At 47.4% G+C, this 16,991-nt stretch overlaps 1 protein-coding gene across 9 annotated transcripts in view; it reads right to left on the bottom strand.

The window, feature by feature from the left end:
* The window catches only part of LOC139277138 (microphthalmia-associated transcription factor-like), a 403,865-nt gene extending 387,034 nt beyond the window's left edge, over positions 1 to 16,831 (bottom strand). Inside the window, exon 1 of one of the 9 annotated variants that reach the window (XM_070895178.1) lies at positions 16,488 to 16,831. In XM_070895178.1, coding sequence (XP_070751279.1) covers positions 16,488 to 16,591 — 104 coding nt within the window. In that variant the 5' untranslated portion in view covers positions 16,592 to 16,831. The remainder of the gene's footprint in view (positions 1 to 16,487) is intronic. The other 8 variants (XM_070895176.1, XM_070895177.1, XM_070895189.1 and 5 more) reach the window with 8 other exon arrangements.
* Between the last annotated feature and the right edge of the window lie 160 nt (positions 16,832 to 16,991).

A 16,991-nucleotide genomic window follows, 5' to 3' on the forward strand; every position in this document is an offset into this window, starting at 1 on the left:
CACTCCTGACTTGTGCCTTGTAGATGGTGGAAAGGCTTTGGGGAGTCAGGTGGAGACACACTCACCACAGAATACCCAGCCTCTGATCTGCTCTTGTCTCCTCAGTATTTATGTGACTGGTCCAGTTAAGTTTCTGGTCAATGGTGACCCCCAGGATGACGATGATGGGACATTCAATTATGGCAATACCATTGAATGTCAAGGGGAGGTGGTTAGATTTCTTCTTGTCGGAGATGGTCATTGCCTGGTACTTGTGTGGCATGAATGTTTATTTTCCCTCATCAGCCCAAACCCAAATGTTGTCTAGGGATTGCTGCATGCGGATATGGACTGTTTCATTATCTGAGGAGTTGGGAATGGAACTGAACACTGTACAATCATCAGCAAACATTCCCACTTCTAAACTTATGATGGCGGGAAGGTCATTGATAAAGCAGCTGGAGACGGTTGGGCCGAGGACACTGCCCTGAGGAACTCCTACAGCAATGTCCTTGGGCTGAGATGATTGGCCTCCAGCAACCACCTTCCTTTCTTCTCGGTATGATTCCAACCAGGAGATTTTTTTCCCCTGATTCACACTGACTTCAATTTTACTAGGTGTCCTTGATGCGGTGAAGGCGGCAAATGGCATGTTGGCCTTCATAGCGAAAGGATTTGAGTATAGGAGCAGGGAGGTCTTACTGTAGTTGTACAGGGCCTTGGTGAGGCCTCACCTGGAATATTGTCTTCAGTTTTGGTCTCCTAATCTGAGGAAGGACATTCTTGCTATTGAGGGAGTGCAGCGAAGGTTCACCAGACTGATTCCCGGGATGGCGGGACTGACATATGAAGAAAGACTGGATTAACTAGGCTTAAATTCACTGGAATTTAGAAGAATGAGAGGGGATCTCAGAAACATAAAATTCTGACAGGATTGGACAGGTTAGATGCAGGAAGAATGTTCCCGATGTTGGGGAAGTCCAGAACCAGGGGTCACAGTCTAAGGATAAGGGATAAGCCACTTAGGACTGAGAGGAGGAGAAACTTCTTCACTCAGAGAATTGTGAACCTGTGGAATTCTCTACCACAGAAAGTTGTTGAGGCCAGTTCGTTAGATATATTCAAAAGGGAGTTCGATGTGGCCCTTACGGCTAAAGGGATTAAGGGGTATGGAGAGAAAGCAGGAATGGGGTACTGAAGTTGCATGATCATATTGAATGGTGGTGCAGGCTCGAAGGGCCGAATGGCCTACTCCTGCACCTATTTTCTATGTTTCTTTGTCTACACTTGGTCAAATGCTGCCTTGATGTCAAGCACCTCACTTCTGGAAGTCAGCTCCTTTGTCCATGTTTGGACCAAGGCTACAATGAGGTCTGGAGCGATTGGTCCTGGTGGATCCCAAACTGAGCATTGGTGAGCAGGTTACTGGTGAGTAAGTACTGCGGAGTGGTTTAGGGAGGGAATTCCAGAGCAGGGAGCCTAGGCACCTAAAGGCAAGCCCACCAATGGTGTGACAAAGGGGATCCACAAGAAGCCAGAGTCAGAAAAGCAGAGAGTTTTTGTGAGGGTTATAGGGCTGGAGGAGGGTACAGAGATAGGCGGGGTGAGATCATTAAAGGATTTAAACACAAAGGTGAGAATATTAACTTAAGCTGTTGGGGGAAACTAGAGCTAATGGAGAAGACAACAGTGGAGGACGAGCAGGACTTGGTGTGGGATAGAAAACAGTTTTGGAGGAGCTAAAGTTTACAGAGGGTGGAGGATGGCCAGGAGAGCATCAAAATAGTTCAGCCCAGAGGTGACAAAGGGATGGATAAAGGTTTTTAGCAGCAGAGGGTCTGATGCAGTGGTGGAAGTGGACAATGTTATGAAGGTGTAAGTAGGCAGTCTTTGAGATAAGAGGGGATATGAGGTCAGATAGGGTCAAATATGACACCTGGATTGCAAACCGTCTCCTTCAGCCAGTGATTGTAGCTGGGGGAGATGGAGTCATTGACGAGAGTAAAGAGCTTGTGGTGCAGGCAGATGACAATGGCTTCAGTCTTGCCACTGTTTAGATATTTCACTGAAGGAAATTGCAGCTCATCCAAGACTGGATTTGAACAGAAAGTCTGACAACACACAGGCAATGGAGGGATCAAGAGGTAGAGCTTGATCAGCGTGCACGCGGAAGCTCAGCCCATATCGCCGGATGATTTTGCCACGGGGCAGCATGTAGATGAGCAAGAGGAGTGTGTCACGGCTAGAACCTTGGGAGCCTCCAGAGGAAAAGGTGCAAGTGCTGGAAATGATGCCATTGCTGGAGATGTTCTGGCTGTGATTGAAAGGTATGAATGTAACCAAGGAAGGGCAGGCAGTCCCACGGAGCTGGATAATGGAGGAGCGGAATGCATCACTGTGTGTGTCAAAGGTTGAGGAGTGATAAAGCACCATAATCGCAGTCAATGAGAATGTTGGTTGTGACTGTGGGAAAGATGGAAACCTGATTGAAGAGCTTTAAACAGGGAGCTGCAGGTCAGATGAGCATGGATTTGGAAGATTGGAAATGAACCAATAGTTTGCAAGGATAGAAAATCAAGTGTGAGTTTCTTAAAGGGGTGATTAGCAGTTTTGAAAAGTTAGAGGAACAGCCCCCCCCCCCCCCCCCCCCCCGAGGAAACATAGAAAGTAGGTGCAGGAGCAGGCCATTCGGCCCTTCGAGCCTGCACCACCATTCAATATGATCATGGCTGATCATGCAACCTCCGTACCCCATTCCTGCTTTCTCTCCATATCCCTTGATCCTTTTAGACGTAAGGGCCACACCCAACTCCCTTTTGAATATATCTAACGAACTGGCCTCAACAACTTTCTGTGGTAGAGAATTCCACATGCTCACAATTCTCTGAGTGAAGAAGTTTCTCCTCATCTCGGTCCCAAATGATTTACCCCTTATCCTTAGACTGTGACCCCTGGTTCGGAACTTCCCCAACATTGGGAACATTCTTCCTACATCTAACCTGTCCAATCCCGTCAGAATTTTATATGTTTCTGAGATTCCCTTTCATTCTTCTAAATTCCATTGAATATAAAGCCTAGTCAATCCAGTCTTTCTTCATATGTCAGTCCTGTCATCCTGGTGAGGAGAGGGAACCATTTACAATGTCAGCTAGCATAGGCCAAGAAGGCAAGTGTGATGGTCAGTAATTTAATAGAAATGGGGTCCAAGGAGTGGGAGTAGTGTCTTATGAATAAGATCAGCTTGTAAAGTGCATGGAGATATATGGGAAAGAAGCGAGATTGGGAGATATGGAGGCTCAAGACTAGGGCAGGGTGAGGTTTGGCTCAGTGGGCAAGTGCAATCGGTGGAAGCAGCAGATTGGTGACAAAGAAGTCCACAGCTCTTCACGTTTGTTAGAGGGGACCAAGGAGGGGTTTAAGGAGATGGTTGTCGTGGAGAAAAAAAATCACTACTTGCCAGAATTATACGAGAGCAATGGCCGGTTTTGGCAAAGGAAACTGAGGCACAGTAGAACTTGATGTCATGCAACCAGATCTGGTGATGGATGGCTAAGCTAGTTGAGCACCAAAAACGTTCAAGTCCTTAACCCTTGAACTTCAGGAAGTGAATATGGGAGGGGAGGTCATACCAGTGAGAACAAGCAGGATGGGTGATGGTGAAGATTTTAATGGGGAGTTGAGCATCAAAGATGGAGTTAAGAGAGTGGTTGTGCAATCCGATGGGTAAAGGATTATTAGAGAATTGAGAGCAGCTGGGAGATTGAAAATGCAGGCGACTTAGGGAACAGCATTTTCCAGGGGCGGATGCAGAAGAGAAGCTGGAAGGGGGTAGGGTGAGGAATACAAGGAAGTGGTCGGCAATGGCCTGGTCTGTAATCAGACCATAAAAGTAGACCATATGGAAGATAGCCAGGTCAAGGGGTGGCCATAAATATGGGAAGGTGAGTTTCTATGGAAGGAGAGGTTTAGGGAGAAGAGGAGGGCAGTGAGTTCAAAGGGATAAAGGGAAAAGGACAAAGAGCATAGAGAGAGATATCAAAATCACCAAGGATGGGTAGTCATTTAGTGCATAGGCTGGCTATTTGCCCAACTACCACCCAGTGAATGCCCACGAAACCTTCTTTTACCAGTGCAAGGGTTAAAATATTTTTTTTTAAATGATTAAAACATTCACTTATGGCCAAAGTGATCAAGGGGTATGGAGAGAAAGCAGGAATGGGGTACTAAAGTTGCATGATGAGCCATGATCATATTGAATGGTGGTGCAGGCTCGAAGAGCTGAATGGCCTACCCCTGCATCTATTTTCTTTGTTTCTATGTTTCTAAAATTAGGTTAGACAAATTTTGGCCCGTTTTAAAATTTATTTTTCAAAAAATAAATGTTTTATTTTAAATGCTTAATTAAAAAGGTGTTTTAATTAATGTTGAACATGGGACCATTTATTTTTATTTAAGTGGTGTGAATTCTTATTTATTTGGGGGATTTCTAGTATGCTTATGGGGATTCTGTGAATGGAATTCCCATAAGCATCATAGGAATCCCCCTTTTTGATTGGTTGACTGGGCTCATGTGATTCCCAGGGACACTTGCGAAATGCATGCGCCCCTGGGATCCATGGACCTTTACACAGGCCCAGGAAACTCCGGAGACACCAAGTACATTTGGATTTTTTTTTCGCAGTTCAGAGGCTTTTAATCTGGTACACGTCCAACCGCAAATTCAGGCCCATTGTGGATTTTAAAGTAGAGGCAAGAGGGTGAAACTGATTGCACAATAAATGAGATGGTGCCAGAGGAGTAGGGGAAGAGACCAAGGTGTGAGTTGATGATAAGCACCACACTGTCACCACAGGGTGGGGAAGGCAGTGGGAGGTATAGCCAAGAGAGCTTCAGTCCAGAAGGACTGCATCATGATCTGGAAATAGTGAGCAAGTCTGCTTAGCTCCTTCTGTATATCAGAATAAATTTCCTCAGTAACTGCTGCAAAAGAAGCTTTAAAATTGTTGCTGTTATGATTCTGGGTTCAGCAGTAACACACTTGATCCTCCCAGAATCTGTACAACACACACAGTCATATTCATAATATTTCACATTGGTGTGACTGGGGAGAGAAATAATACACAACTTCCTCCTGAAACAAGTTTCAGTACTCTCTCTGGGAAAGATCAATCTACACCAGTATCAGATGAATAAACCTACATTATTCGACAGAACACCATTTTAAAAAAGCATGCTAACTTTATGGATACATTACACACACAATAAGAAAATACACATTGTACTCTGGGTGCAGTGTCTATGCCTAGATATTTTATTCTGAGAGAAAGTACAATAAGTACAATGTCAGCAGACTACCCACATGGCATTTTCTGAATACACATACTGAAGAAAAATGACAATACACAAGAGAAAAACTCAAATGCTGAGTAAAGAAAACCATTATTGCCCTTGTGCTATGGTTTTTTTTTGGCAGATAGGTAACTTTGGTCAAAATTTCAAAGCTACGTTTACTATTTTTAGTTTACCGTGTAGTATTAAACTTCAACTACTAATCTGGCAACAGTTGATGATAAAACTTGCTTTGTATCGTAAAAGCAACTTTGACCATTCAATGGATACATTCCAAGAATCTGCACTGGTAGCTATTGTTTTACTGATTGTAAACAAAGCTACAGTTTTGGTTTGATGACTGAACTTTCAGAGGATTGTCATACCAAAAGAAAATTGCAACATTTAGCAATTAGACAATACTATTAAATCTTATCGGGGAGTGTGAAAAATAGCAGGATTTCAACGCTTTTGTCAAATTCTGTATAAATTGTTCCATAATCCTATCAATGTAGGTATAATTGATCCTACATGTTTCTAGTTCAAAATGCTCAGCATCAAATTCTACAGAGGCTCAGACGAATTAAATGCTGCTGCATGTATACGCTGATAATATCTTATGCAGTCAGGTTCAACATAAGACAATCAAAAGCATAAAACAAACTCAACTGTCATTCACAAGCTATAGTGATCTGTACTGCATTGTCTGAAAGGGAAATGGAAGCAGATTCAATAGTAACTTTCAAAAGGAATTGGATAAATACCTGCACTTGAAAAGGAAGAATCTGTAACGCTATGGGGAACGAGGAGTGGGACTAATTGCTCCACTCTTTCAAAGAGCCGAGACAGGCACGATGAGCTGAATGGCCTCCCTCTGTCTGCATGACTAAGATTCACTGTTCTATCCTTCCCACCACCTAAATCAATCTTCCTAAATTTGTATTTTACTTCTGTTCTCAGTTATTGCTTAGCAAAAACCTTGTATTTAAAACACTCAAAATATACCCTAATGCAAACAAGTAACTCAAGTGAGGCCTCAGCATAAGTCTTTATATAGAAACATTTATCAGCAAGCTAACAATAAACTTGAGTTACAATACATTCAAAAATGTTACTTTGCGATAATTAAGTATCACAGTATAAACTTTGGAGAGCATGTAAGATTCTTGCACATTTTCTATAACAGTCCTCAAAACGGTGTATTATTGTAATTTTTAGGAGAATGTAAAGCTATGGCGCATTTATATCGAGGGATAAGTGAACTTAAAACTAAATGTAAAGCTTGGTATTCAAAAATGTCAAATTAACCCTGAACATTTTGTATAACCTGGCTGTTTACTTAGCTGCACAGGTTAAATACACATTGGGAACTCATAACTGAATGCTTGTGCTGTGAATTTTCCAGATGATTTTCTGCCTTATTTCTGTACAGCACTGTGAACGTGTGCCTTGTAAGTTCAATACTTAGTAACATTTCTCCACCTGGTCAGAGTAAATGTCAGCCTGCTCGGGTATTTTGCGAACTAATTTTGCACTGCTTGGCTGCCGAGAGTTTGTGGATAAATCTAGATAGCCTTCAATCTTAGTTTAGCAGTATATGTTACATCAATCACATTAATCCCCCAATTTTTCATTTAGTAAGCAAAGTAAGTGTACAAAGATAATAGCTTTCGGATATCTGTATACAATAAAATTGCTCAAGAACCAGTGATATGTAAATGATTATCCAGAACAGTAAAATAAAAGCTTTACTCCTAACCTGCACTCTTCTACTAGCTATTATTCACCATATTTTAACAACACTAACTGTTTAAACACCACAGGTTAGTATAGCATTTAACTTTTAATCCCTAATGGTTTACAGCAATGAACAGTATCTCAATATTGAAAAGTCTGAAAGATATAACTCATATATAGTCTGTATGTTGCCCAAACATAAAGCAGAGCATGTATATTGCTATAGATGCATTTAAATATTATAATCTGTACTTTCTAAAAGGACAAGGGCATTGTGCAGATTTGGCCTGAACTCCAAATTTCCACCCAACCTGAATGAGATAACTTCAAACCACCACTCTTCTGTTTGAACATTCAGTAACTTCCACAGTTCTATTTAAAAAGTAACAACCTATACTTCTATAATATGTGCAAAGAGATGATGCAGGATGCATGAGAAGGCAGGGGACCAAAAGCACATGAAAAAAAGGACATAATGAAGATGTGAAAGGCAGAGAGGGAGGCAACAAGCTGGAGATACTGACAGGGTTCCAAAGGGCCAGGGTAAGGAGGCTTAAGGGGCAGCTACCAATAGTGGGGGAAGGAATGAAAATATTAGGCTGGTATTAGGGGGCAGAAGATGTGTGCTTGGACATTAAGATGGAGGGGAACATGAAGGGACATGGTAGTGAAGGGATTTGAAAGTGAAATTGGGAATCATTGAAGCAAATTTTCCACATATTTGGAAAAGGCAGAGGTGATGGGTGATCAGCCCTAATGTAGGGGCAAGGTGACCAAGGCTGGGAACTAAATATTCAGGGGTATTTGACAGACAAAAAGGAAAATGAGGTGGGGTAGCACTGTTAATAAAGGATGAGATCAGTGCGCTAGTGAGAAACGATATTGGCTAAGATCAAGATGTTGAATCGGTATTGGGTGGAGATAAGGAATAATAAGGGGGAAAAGTTGCTGGTAGGTGTAGTCTATAGGCCCCCTAACAGTAGCTACACTGTTGGACAGAGTATAAATCAATAACTAATGGAGGCATGTAAAAAAAGGAACGGCAATAATCAAGGGCGATTTTAACCTTCATATTGATTGGACAAAGTAAATTGGTCAGGGTAGCCTTGAGGAAGAGTTCAGAGAGTGTATCTGGGATGGTTTCCTTGAACAGTACATTGCGGAACCAACCAGGGAGCAGGCGATCTTAGATCTGGTTCTGTGTAATGAGACAGGATTAATAAATGATCTCCAGTAAAGGATCCTCTAGGAATGAGTGACCATAACTTGGTTGAACTTCAAATTCAGTTGGAGGGTGAGAAAGTTGGATCTCAAATTAATGTCCTAAGCTAAAATAAAGGAGACTACAAAGGTATAAAGGCAGAGTTGGCTAAAGTGGACTGGGAAAATAGATTTAAAGTGTGGGACGGTTGATGAGCAGTGACAGACATTTAAGGAGATATTTCATAACTCGCAACAAAAATATATCCCAATCAGAAGGAAAGACTGTAAGAGAAGGGATAACCATCCATGGCTAACTAAAGAAATATGGGATGGTAGCAAATTGAAAACAAGGGCATACAATGTGGCCAAGACTAGTGGGAGGCCAGAGCATTGGGAAATGTTTAAAAGCCAGCAAAGAACAACTAAAAAAAAAAATGAGAAAAAGAGAGAAGATAGATTAGGAGAGTAAGCCAGCACGAAATTAAAAAAAAGATAGTAAGAGTTTCTACAGGTACATAAAAGGAAAAGAGTGGCTAAAGAAAATATTGGTCCCATAGAGGATGAGACTGGGAAATTAATAATGGGGAACAGGGAAATGGCAGAGACGTTGAACAAATATTTTGTATCGGTCTTCACGGTAGAAGACTCTAAAAACATTCCAATAGTGGATAATCAAGGGGCTGTAGGGAGGGAGGAACTTAATCCAATCACTATCACTAAAGAAGTAGTACTCGATAAAATAATGGGACTAAAGGTGGAAAAGTCCCCTGGACTTGATGGCTTACATTCTAGGGTCTTAAGAGAAGTGGCAGATTGTGGATGCATTGGTTGTAACCTACCAAAATTCCCTGGATTCTGGGGCAGTCCCAGCAGTTTGGAAAACCACAAATGTAACGCCCCTATTTAAAAATTGCCGACAGAAACCAGGAAACGATAGACCAGTTAGCCTAACATCTGTCGTTAGGAATATGCTGGAGTCCATTATTAAATAAGCAGTAGCAGGACATTTGGAAAAGCATAATTCAATCAAGCAGAGTCAGCATGGTTTTATGAAAAGGAAATCATGTTTGACAAATTTGCTGGAGTTCTTTGAGGATGTAACGAGCAGGGTGGAGAAGGGGGAACCAGTGGATGTGGATTTCTAGAAGGCATTCGATAAGGTACCACATAAAAGGTTACTGCACAAGATAAAAGTTCACGGGTTTGGGAGGTAATATATTAGTATGGATAGAGGAATGGCTCACTAACAGAAAACAGAGAGTCGGAATAAATAGGTCATTTTTCGGTTGGCAAAAATTAACTAGTGGGGTGCTGCAGGGATCGGTGCTGGGGCCTCAACTATTTACAATCTATATTTATGACATGGATGAAGGGACAGAGTGTAAAGTAGCCAAGTTTTCTGATGATACAAAGATGGGTGGGAAAGCAAATTGTGAGGAGGACACAAGAAATCTGCAAACGGATATAGACAGGCTAAGTGAGTGGGTAAAAATTTGGCAGATGGAGTATAATGTGGGAAAATGTGAGATTATCTACTTTGGCAGAAAAAATAGAAAAGCAAATTATAATTTAACTGGAGAAAAATTGCAGAGGGACCTGGGGGTCCTTGTGCATGAAACACAAAAAGTTAGTATGCAGGTATAGCAAGTAATCAGGAAGGCAAATGGAATGTTGAAGGATAGAGTATAAAAGCAGAGAAGTCCTGCTACAACTGTCCAGGGTATAGTTGAGGCCACAGCTAAAGTACTAGGTACAGTTTTGGTCTCTGTATTTAATGAAGGATATATTTGCATTGGAGGTTGTTAAGAGAAGGTTCACTAGGTTGATTCCGGAGATGAGGGGGTTGACTTATGAGGATAGGTTGAGTCGGTTGGGCCTATACTCATTGGAGTTCAGAAGAATGAGGTGATCTTTTTGAAACATATAAGATAATGAGGGGGTTCGACAAGGTGGATGCAGGGAGGATAGTTCTGTGGAGGCTGGGTTATTAAATATATTTAAGGCAGAGATAGACAGATTTTTGAGCGATATTGAAATAAAGGGTTATGGTGAGCGGGCAGGGAAGTGGAGCTGAGTCCATGATCAGATCAGCCATGATCTTATTGAATGGCGGAGCAGGTTCGAGGGGATAAATGGCCTACTCCTGCTCCAGTTTCTTATGTTCTTAAACACTGTACACAGAATTCTGAATGGCTGGATGGTGAAAATCGAGGCTGGCATGGGGAACCAGCTACAAGGTATGAGAAGCATGGATTCGGGTTTTGGAAAAAAAGGGAGGGGGGTCGGGGTGATGGCAGGTGACACTGGGGAAGTGAAGGAACGTGAGCTTGCTGACAAATTGAAGGTCAGGGAGGAAACGGAGCTTGGGAGCAGACAAAGTGAAGAAACTTAAACTCAAATCCAATGTTCAAAAATCGATTAACCGAACTGCATGCAAAGCCATTTGTTACACAGGGCTCTCGGAAATGCAACTGTAGTGTTAAGTTCGCCAGTTATACTTCTATGAGCTTTTAGACTAAATGAAAAATCATAGGTCAGAAATTACATCAGCAAAACTAGAAAAAGGGCATTTTAAGAACATAAGAAATAGGAGCAGGAGTAGGCCATATGGCCCCTCGAGCCAGCTCCACTATTTAATACGATCATGGCTGATCCAATCATGGACTCAGGTCCACTTCCCTGCCCGCTCCCCATAGCCCCTTTAAGAAACTGTCTATTTCTGTCTTAAATTTATTCAATGTCCCAGCTTCCACAGCTCTCTGAGGCAGCGAATTCCACAGATCCACAACCATCAGAGAAGAAATTTCTCCACATCTCAGTTTTAAATGGGCGGCCCCTTATTCTAAGATTATGCCCCCTAGTTCTAGTCTCTCCCATCAGTGGAAACATCCTCTCTGCATCCACCTTGTCAAGCCCCCTCTTAACCTTATACGTTTCGATAAGATTACTCTCATTTTTCTGAATTCCAATAAGTAGAGGCCCAACCTACTCAACCTTTCCTCATAAGTCAACCCCCTCATCTCCGGAATCAACCTAGTGAACCTTCTCTGAACTGCCTCCAAAGCAAGTATATCCTTTCGTAAATATGGAAACCAAAACTACATGCAGTATTCCAGGTGTGGCCTCACCAATACCCTGTACAACTGTAGCAAGACTTCCCTGCTTTTATACTCCATCCCCTTTGCAATAAAGGCCAAGATTCCATTGGCCTTCCTGATCACTTGCTGTACCTGCATACTATCCTTTTGTGTTTCATGCACAAGTACCCCCATGTCCCGCTGTACTGTAGCACTTGGCAATTTTTTTCCATTTAAATAATAACTTGCTCTTTGATTTTTTTTCTGCCAACGTGCATGACCTCACACTTTCCAACATTATATTCCATCTGCCAAATTTTTGCCCACTTAGCCTATCTATGTCCTTTTTGCAGATTGTTTGTGTCCTTCTCACACATTGCTTTTCCTCCCATCTTTGTATCATCAGCAAACTTGGCTACGTTACACTCGGGACCTTCTTTCAAGTCATTAATATAGATAGTGGGTCGCAGCACTGATCCATGCGGCACCCCACTGGTTTCTGATTGCCAACCCGAGAATGAACTATTTATCCCGACTCTGTTTTCTGTTCATTAGCCAATCCTCTAGCCATGCTAATATATTACCCCGAACCCCATGAACTTTTATCTTGTGCAGTAACCTTTTATGTGGCACCTTATCAAATGCCATGGGCTATATTGCTTTTGTCTTCAAAATTAAATAACACTATCATAGAGCGAATCCTTTTAGTTTACATAATTTGATAGAATATGCTCTAAAGATGCAAAGCACAGCACACTGCAGAAAAGCTTTCTCAAGAACAACAAAATTGTTGCCACCGAACGATTAAGCCACCAGAAGCAGGTGTAGAAATATTCTGGGAAAGTACACCTGGGGACAGGTGAAAGTAAACAATCACTGATGTTCATTAATCACATCTGTCACAGAAATAACTGAAATAGTGTCAGATGAACAGGTCTGAAGGCAAAATTTCACAAATAAATTAATTTGGCTTTTTAAAATCCAATGTGATCTAATGTATACTCAGCAACAGATTATTGTACTACAGTTAATTGGGTCTGAGGGTAGATCATAGGTTTGGTTCTGAGCTCTACAAGATTTGGTTACAATCTGCTTCAGATCAAAGCACAATAGTTTTCTGGCATGTTGTAAGAAAAGGTTGCAATGTTTTTTTGCATGAAACATACTCTTTGTAAATAAACAGAATCACAATAAGTTGCCTGTAAAGTCATGAAAAAGTGTTGGAAGGGACGAGTGTTGCTACTTTCTACAGTAATAAACCTGGAGAACAGGTGTGTGCAGGAAACACATCCTTCCTCGGGTGAGATGTGATTGTAATGTTCTCTCACAACAGTGGCCAGATTTTTGCATGATTACAGTATATGAGACATTAGGGATATCGAATATGGAAACATGCCAATCCTAGCACTTGTCGGTTATGAAGGAAGAGTTGCGCCGAATATCCACAGACTCCAAAAGTGGGCATTTTTTTTGTTATGTTGTGTCACCTGAACAAATAAAGTAGCTTCTGGAAACACCCTGGCTATACATGCATTAACTCAGAGGGTTAGTCACAGCACTTGTGCTTACCATATGGTTTAACTGTTGCTTCACCCTGATGAATATTTTGATAGCATATAACATGAATACTAAAAATATATTGTACACTATGTGCTTTAAAATTAATGCATCCAATTTATTTACTGTAGCGCTCAAACCTGCATCATATGCACAAAATAAATATGGAATGTATCTGAGCTCCATGAATTAATATCCGAGTTATTAAATACCAACCAATTATTTGAGCTATTAGTTTTGATTTCTCCTGTCCATTTAACTATATCCCCACAACATCGAAATTCTATCGCTTCTCTCTCTCTCTCAAGCCGATCAACTGGGATTTTTTTTCTCCCTTTTTTAGGATTAAAGAAAGTCCTTGTAAATGAAGAACCGAGTCTCTGTTTCATGAAGCAGTGCCAAGCGTTTGCACTGGGCTCCTTCGCGTAACCTACAGCTGCAATCCTGGAGTGCGGAGAATTTATGTTCATTCCGCACACACCCTGTACACACGTTAAATAAAAACTTCTCGGAACTAACGCAGTGCTGCATGCTGATGATATAAACAAACACAAATATCGCTGGCGCAGCTCAAGGGTGGGAGGTGCCTCACCTTCTGGACAAGTGAAACAGCCCCAGGGAACAGGGAAAGTGTCAGTGAATCGCCGTCTCCTTATTTAAGGATTAATGTAAGCGGCCAGGGCAGGCAAACAGCGCCCTGCCTGGGCACCTCTCCAGGGCAGGCAAACAGCGCCCTGCCTGGGCTCTTCTCCAGGGCAGGCAAACAGCGCCCTGCCTGGGCTCTTCTCCAGGGCAGGCAAACAGCGCCCTGCCTGGGCACCTCTCCAGGGCAGGCAACCAGCGCCCTGCCTGGGCTCTTCTCCAGGGCAGGCAAACAGCGCCCTGCCTGGGCTCTTCTCCAGGGCAGGCAAACAGCGCCCTGCCTGGTAGCTCAGCGCCCACAGCATGCTCCCTGCAGTGGGCAACACAGAGCCCCCCCCCCCCACCCCCACCCGGGCTCTGGCCGATCAGTGTCCCTACTCCCCCCTCTACCCTGGCCAGTCACCGCCCCTCCAGCCCCCCACCCAGGCTCCAGCCTGTCAGCACCGCCCCACCCCGGGCTCTCACTGCCCCCCGCCCCGGCATATCACTGCTCGCCCTCTCACCGCTGTCCTTTCCCTCCCTCTCCCCCACCACCTCTCTCTGCCTCCTCTCCCCCACACCAGCTCTCTCTGCCTCTTCTCTCTCCCCCCCCCCCACCACCTCTCTCTGCCCCTTCTCTCACCCCCCCCCCACCACCTCTCTCTGCCCCTTCTCTCACCCCCCCCCCACCACCTCTCTCTGCCCCTTCTCTCCCCCGCACCACCAGCTCTCTCTGCCCCTTCTCTCCCCCCCACCACCAGCTCTCTCTGCCCCTTCTCTCCACCCCCCCCCCACACCACCACCAGCTCTGTGCCCCCTCTCCTCCACCACCAGCTCTCTATGCCTCCTCTCCCCCCCAGCTCTCTAGGCCCCCTCTCTCTCCACCCCCCGCTCTCTATGCCCCCCCACCACCAGCTCTGTGCCCCCTCTCCCCCCTCAGCTCTCTATGCTCCCTCTCTCCCCCCCCACCACCAGCTCTCGATGCCCCCACCACCAGCTCTCGATGCCCCCTCTCCCCGCACCACACCACCAGCGCTCTCTGCCCTCTTTCCCCCTGCCACCTCCTCACTGTCCCTCGCCCCTGCTGTCATGGTCCCCTTTCCCCATTCCTCACCCACACCTCCACTCTCTCCCGCTCCCTTTCTCACCACTCTCCCCTCTGCACCAGCTTTCACTAGCCCTCTTCCCCGTTGTCACTAACCCCTTCCCCCTCTCACTTCCCATTTCCCCCACTTTTACCATCCCCACCCTCTTCCCGCCCCTTTCCCCCCTCTTCCTCACTATCCCAGCCCCTCTCCCCATCTCCCCCACATTCCAGGCCCCTCTCCTCCTCTGTCTGAGCCACTGTCTCTCCCCCTGCCCCTCAACCCTATCTCAGCTCCCCCTCCCCTGTCTCAGCCACTCACCCCACCGTCCCTCCCCGTCTCAGCCCCTCACCCCCCCCTGCCCCCGTCTCAACCCCTCACCCCCCTCCCCTGCCCCCGTCTCAACACCTCACCCCCCCACCCCCAGTCCCACTCCCCCACTGACACTGCCCCTCTCCCCCAGCCCCCGGGTATCACTAACCCCTCTCCCCCGCCCCCCCTGTCCTCCCCCAGCCCCCGGGTGTCACTAACCCCTCTCCCCCACTGACACTGCCCCTCTCCCCCAGCGACACTACCCCTCTCCCCCAGCCCCCGGGTATCACTAACCCCTCTCCCCCCCTGACACTGCCCCTCTCCCCCAGCCCCCGGGTGTCACTAACCCCTCTCCCCCCCTGACACTGCCCCTCTCCCCCAGCCCCCGGGTGTCACTAACCCCTCTCCCCCGCCCCCCCTGTCCTCCCCCAGCCCCCGGGTGTCACTAACCCCTCTCCCCCACTGACACTGCCCCTCTCCCCCAGCGACACTACCCCTCTCCCCCAGCCCCCGGGTATCACTAACCCCTCTCCCCCCCTGACACTGCCCCTCTCCCCCAGCCCCCGGGTGTCACTAACCCCTCTCCCCCCCTGACACTGCCCCTCTCCCCCAGCCCCCGGGTGTCACTAACCCCTCTCCCCCAGCCCCCGGGTGTCACTAACCCCTCTCCCCCCTGACACTGCCCCTCTCCCCCCCCGACACTGCCCCTCTCCCCCCCCCTGACACTGCCCCTCTCCCCCCCCCCCCTGACACTGCCCCTCTCCCCCCCCCCCTGACACTGCCCCTCTCCCCCCCCCTGACACTGCCCCTCTCCCCCCCCCTCCCTGACACTGCCCCTCTCCCCCCCCCCCCTGACACTGCCCCTCTCCCCCCCCCCCCTGACACTGCCCCTCTCCCCCCCCCCTCCCTGACACTGCCCCTCTCCCCCCCCCTCCCTGACACTGCCCCTCTCCCCCCCCCTCCCTGACACTGCCCCTCTCCCCCCCCCTCCCTGACACTGCCCCTCTCCCCCCCCCTCCCTGACACTGCCCCTCTCCCCCCCCCTCCCTGACACTGCCCCTCTCCCCCCCCCTCCCTGACACTGCCCCTCTCCCCCCCCCTCCCTGACACTGCCCCTCTCCCCCCCCCTCCCTGACACTGCCCCTCTCCCCCCCCCTCCCTGACACTGCCCCTCTCCCCCCCCCTCCCTGACACTGCCCCTCTCCCCCCCCCCTCCCTGACACTGCCCCTCTCCCCCCCCCCTCCCTGACACTGCCCCTCTCCCCCCCCCTCCCTGACACTGCCCCTCTCCCCCCCCCTCCCTGACACTGCCCCTCTCCCCCCCCCCCCCTGACACTGCCCCTCTCCCCCCCCCCCTGACACTGCCCCTCTCCCCCAGCCCCCGGGTGTCACTGCCCCCTCTCCTCCAGGTGACACTGCCCCCTCTCCCCCAGGTGTCACTAACCCTCTCCCCCACTCCCCAGTCCCACTGCCCCTCTCCCCCACTGACACTGCCCCTCTCCCCCACTCCCCAGTCCCACTGCCCCTCTCCCCCACTGACACTCCCCCACTGACACTGCCCCTCTCCCCCAGCCCCGGGGCCACTAACCTGCGGCTCAGCGGCTGGCTCTTCAGCTCGTAGAACGTTTTCGCCTCTTCATGAAATTCCTCCCCGACTTCAAAATCCGGCACAATTCCCGACTCCGCCTGCATTGGGTCGGGAGAGGTGGGGGGCGGCGGCTGTACGGATGACACGGGGCTCGCTCTATCTTTCCCCCGGGGGTGGCAGCCCGACCAGTGTCAGCCGCTGGGAAAGTCTCGCAGAGTGACAGCCGCCGTCTCCGCATCGGACCCGGAGCCTGGCCGCCTCCTGCCGTCTCTGCCCCAGAGCGCCTGCGCCGCGCCGCACGGGCCGCCGGGGGCTGTAGTTCCGAGGGGGGCGGCCGCGCCTTCACTTCCGCCGTCCGGCCGGAGCCGGTGGACTACAACTCCCAGCGCGCCCCGCGGCGCCCACTGGAACATGTGTCGCTGGCTGCCCGGCCGGCTGCTGCCCGCATACAGTGTAATGTCAGCAGGTTTTATTGGCTGCTGCAGCAACCACCACAGTAAATTC

Source organism: Pristiophorus japonicus, chromosome 12, assembly GCF_044704955.1.
Source record: "Pristiophorus japonicus isolate sPriJap1 chromosome 12, sPriJap1.hap1, whole genome shotgun sequence".
NCBI classification, from domain to species: domain Eukaryota; kingdom Metazoa; phylum Chordata; class Chondrichthyes; family Pristiophoridae; genus Pristiophorus; species Pristiophorus japonicus.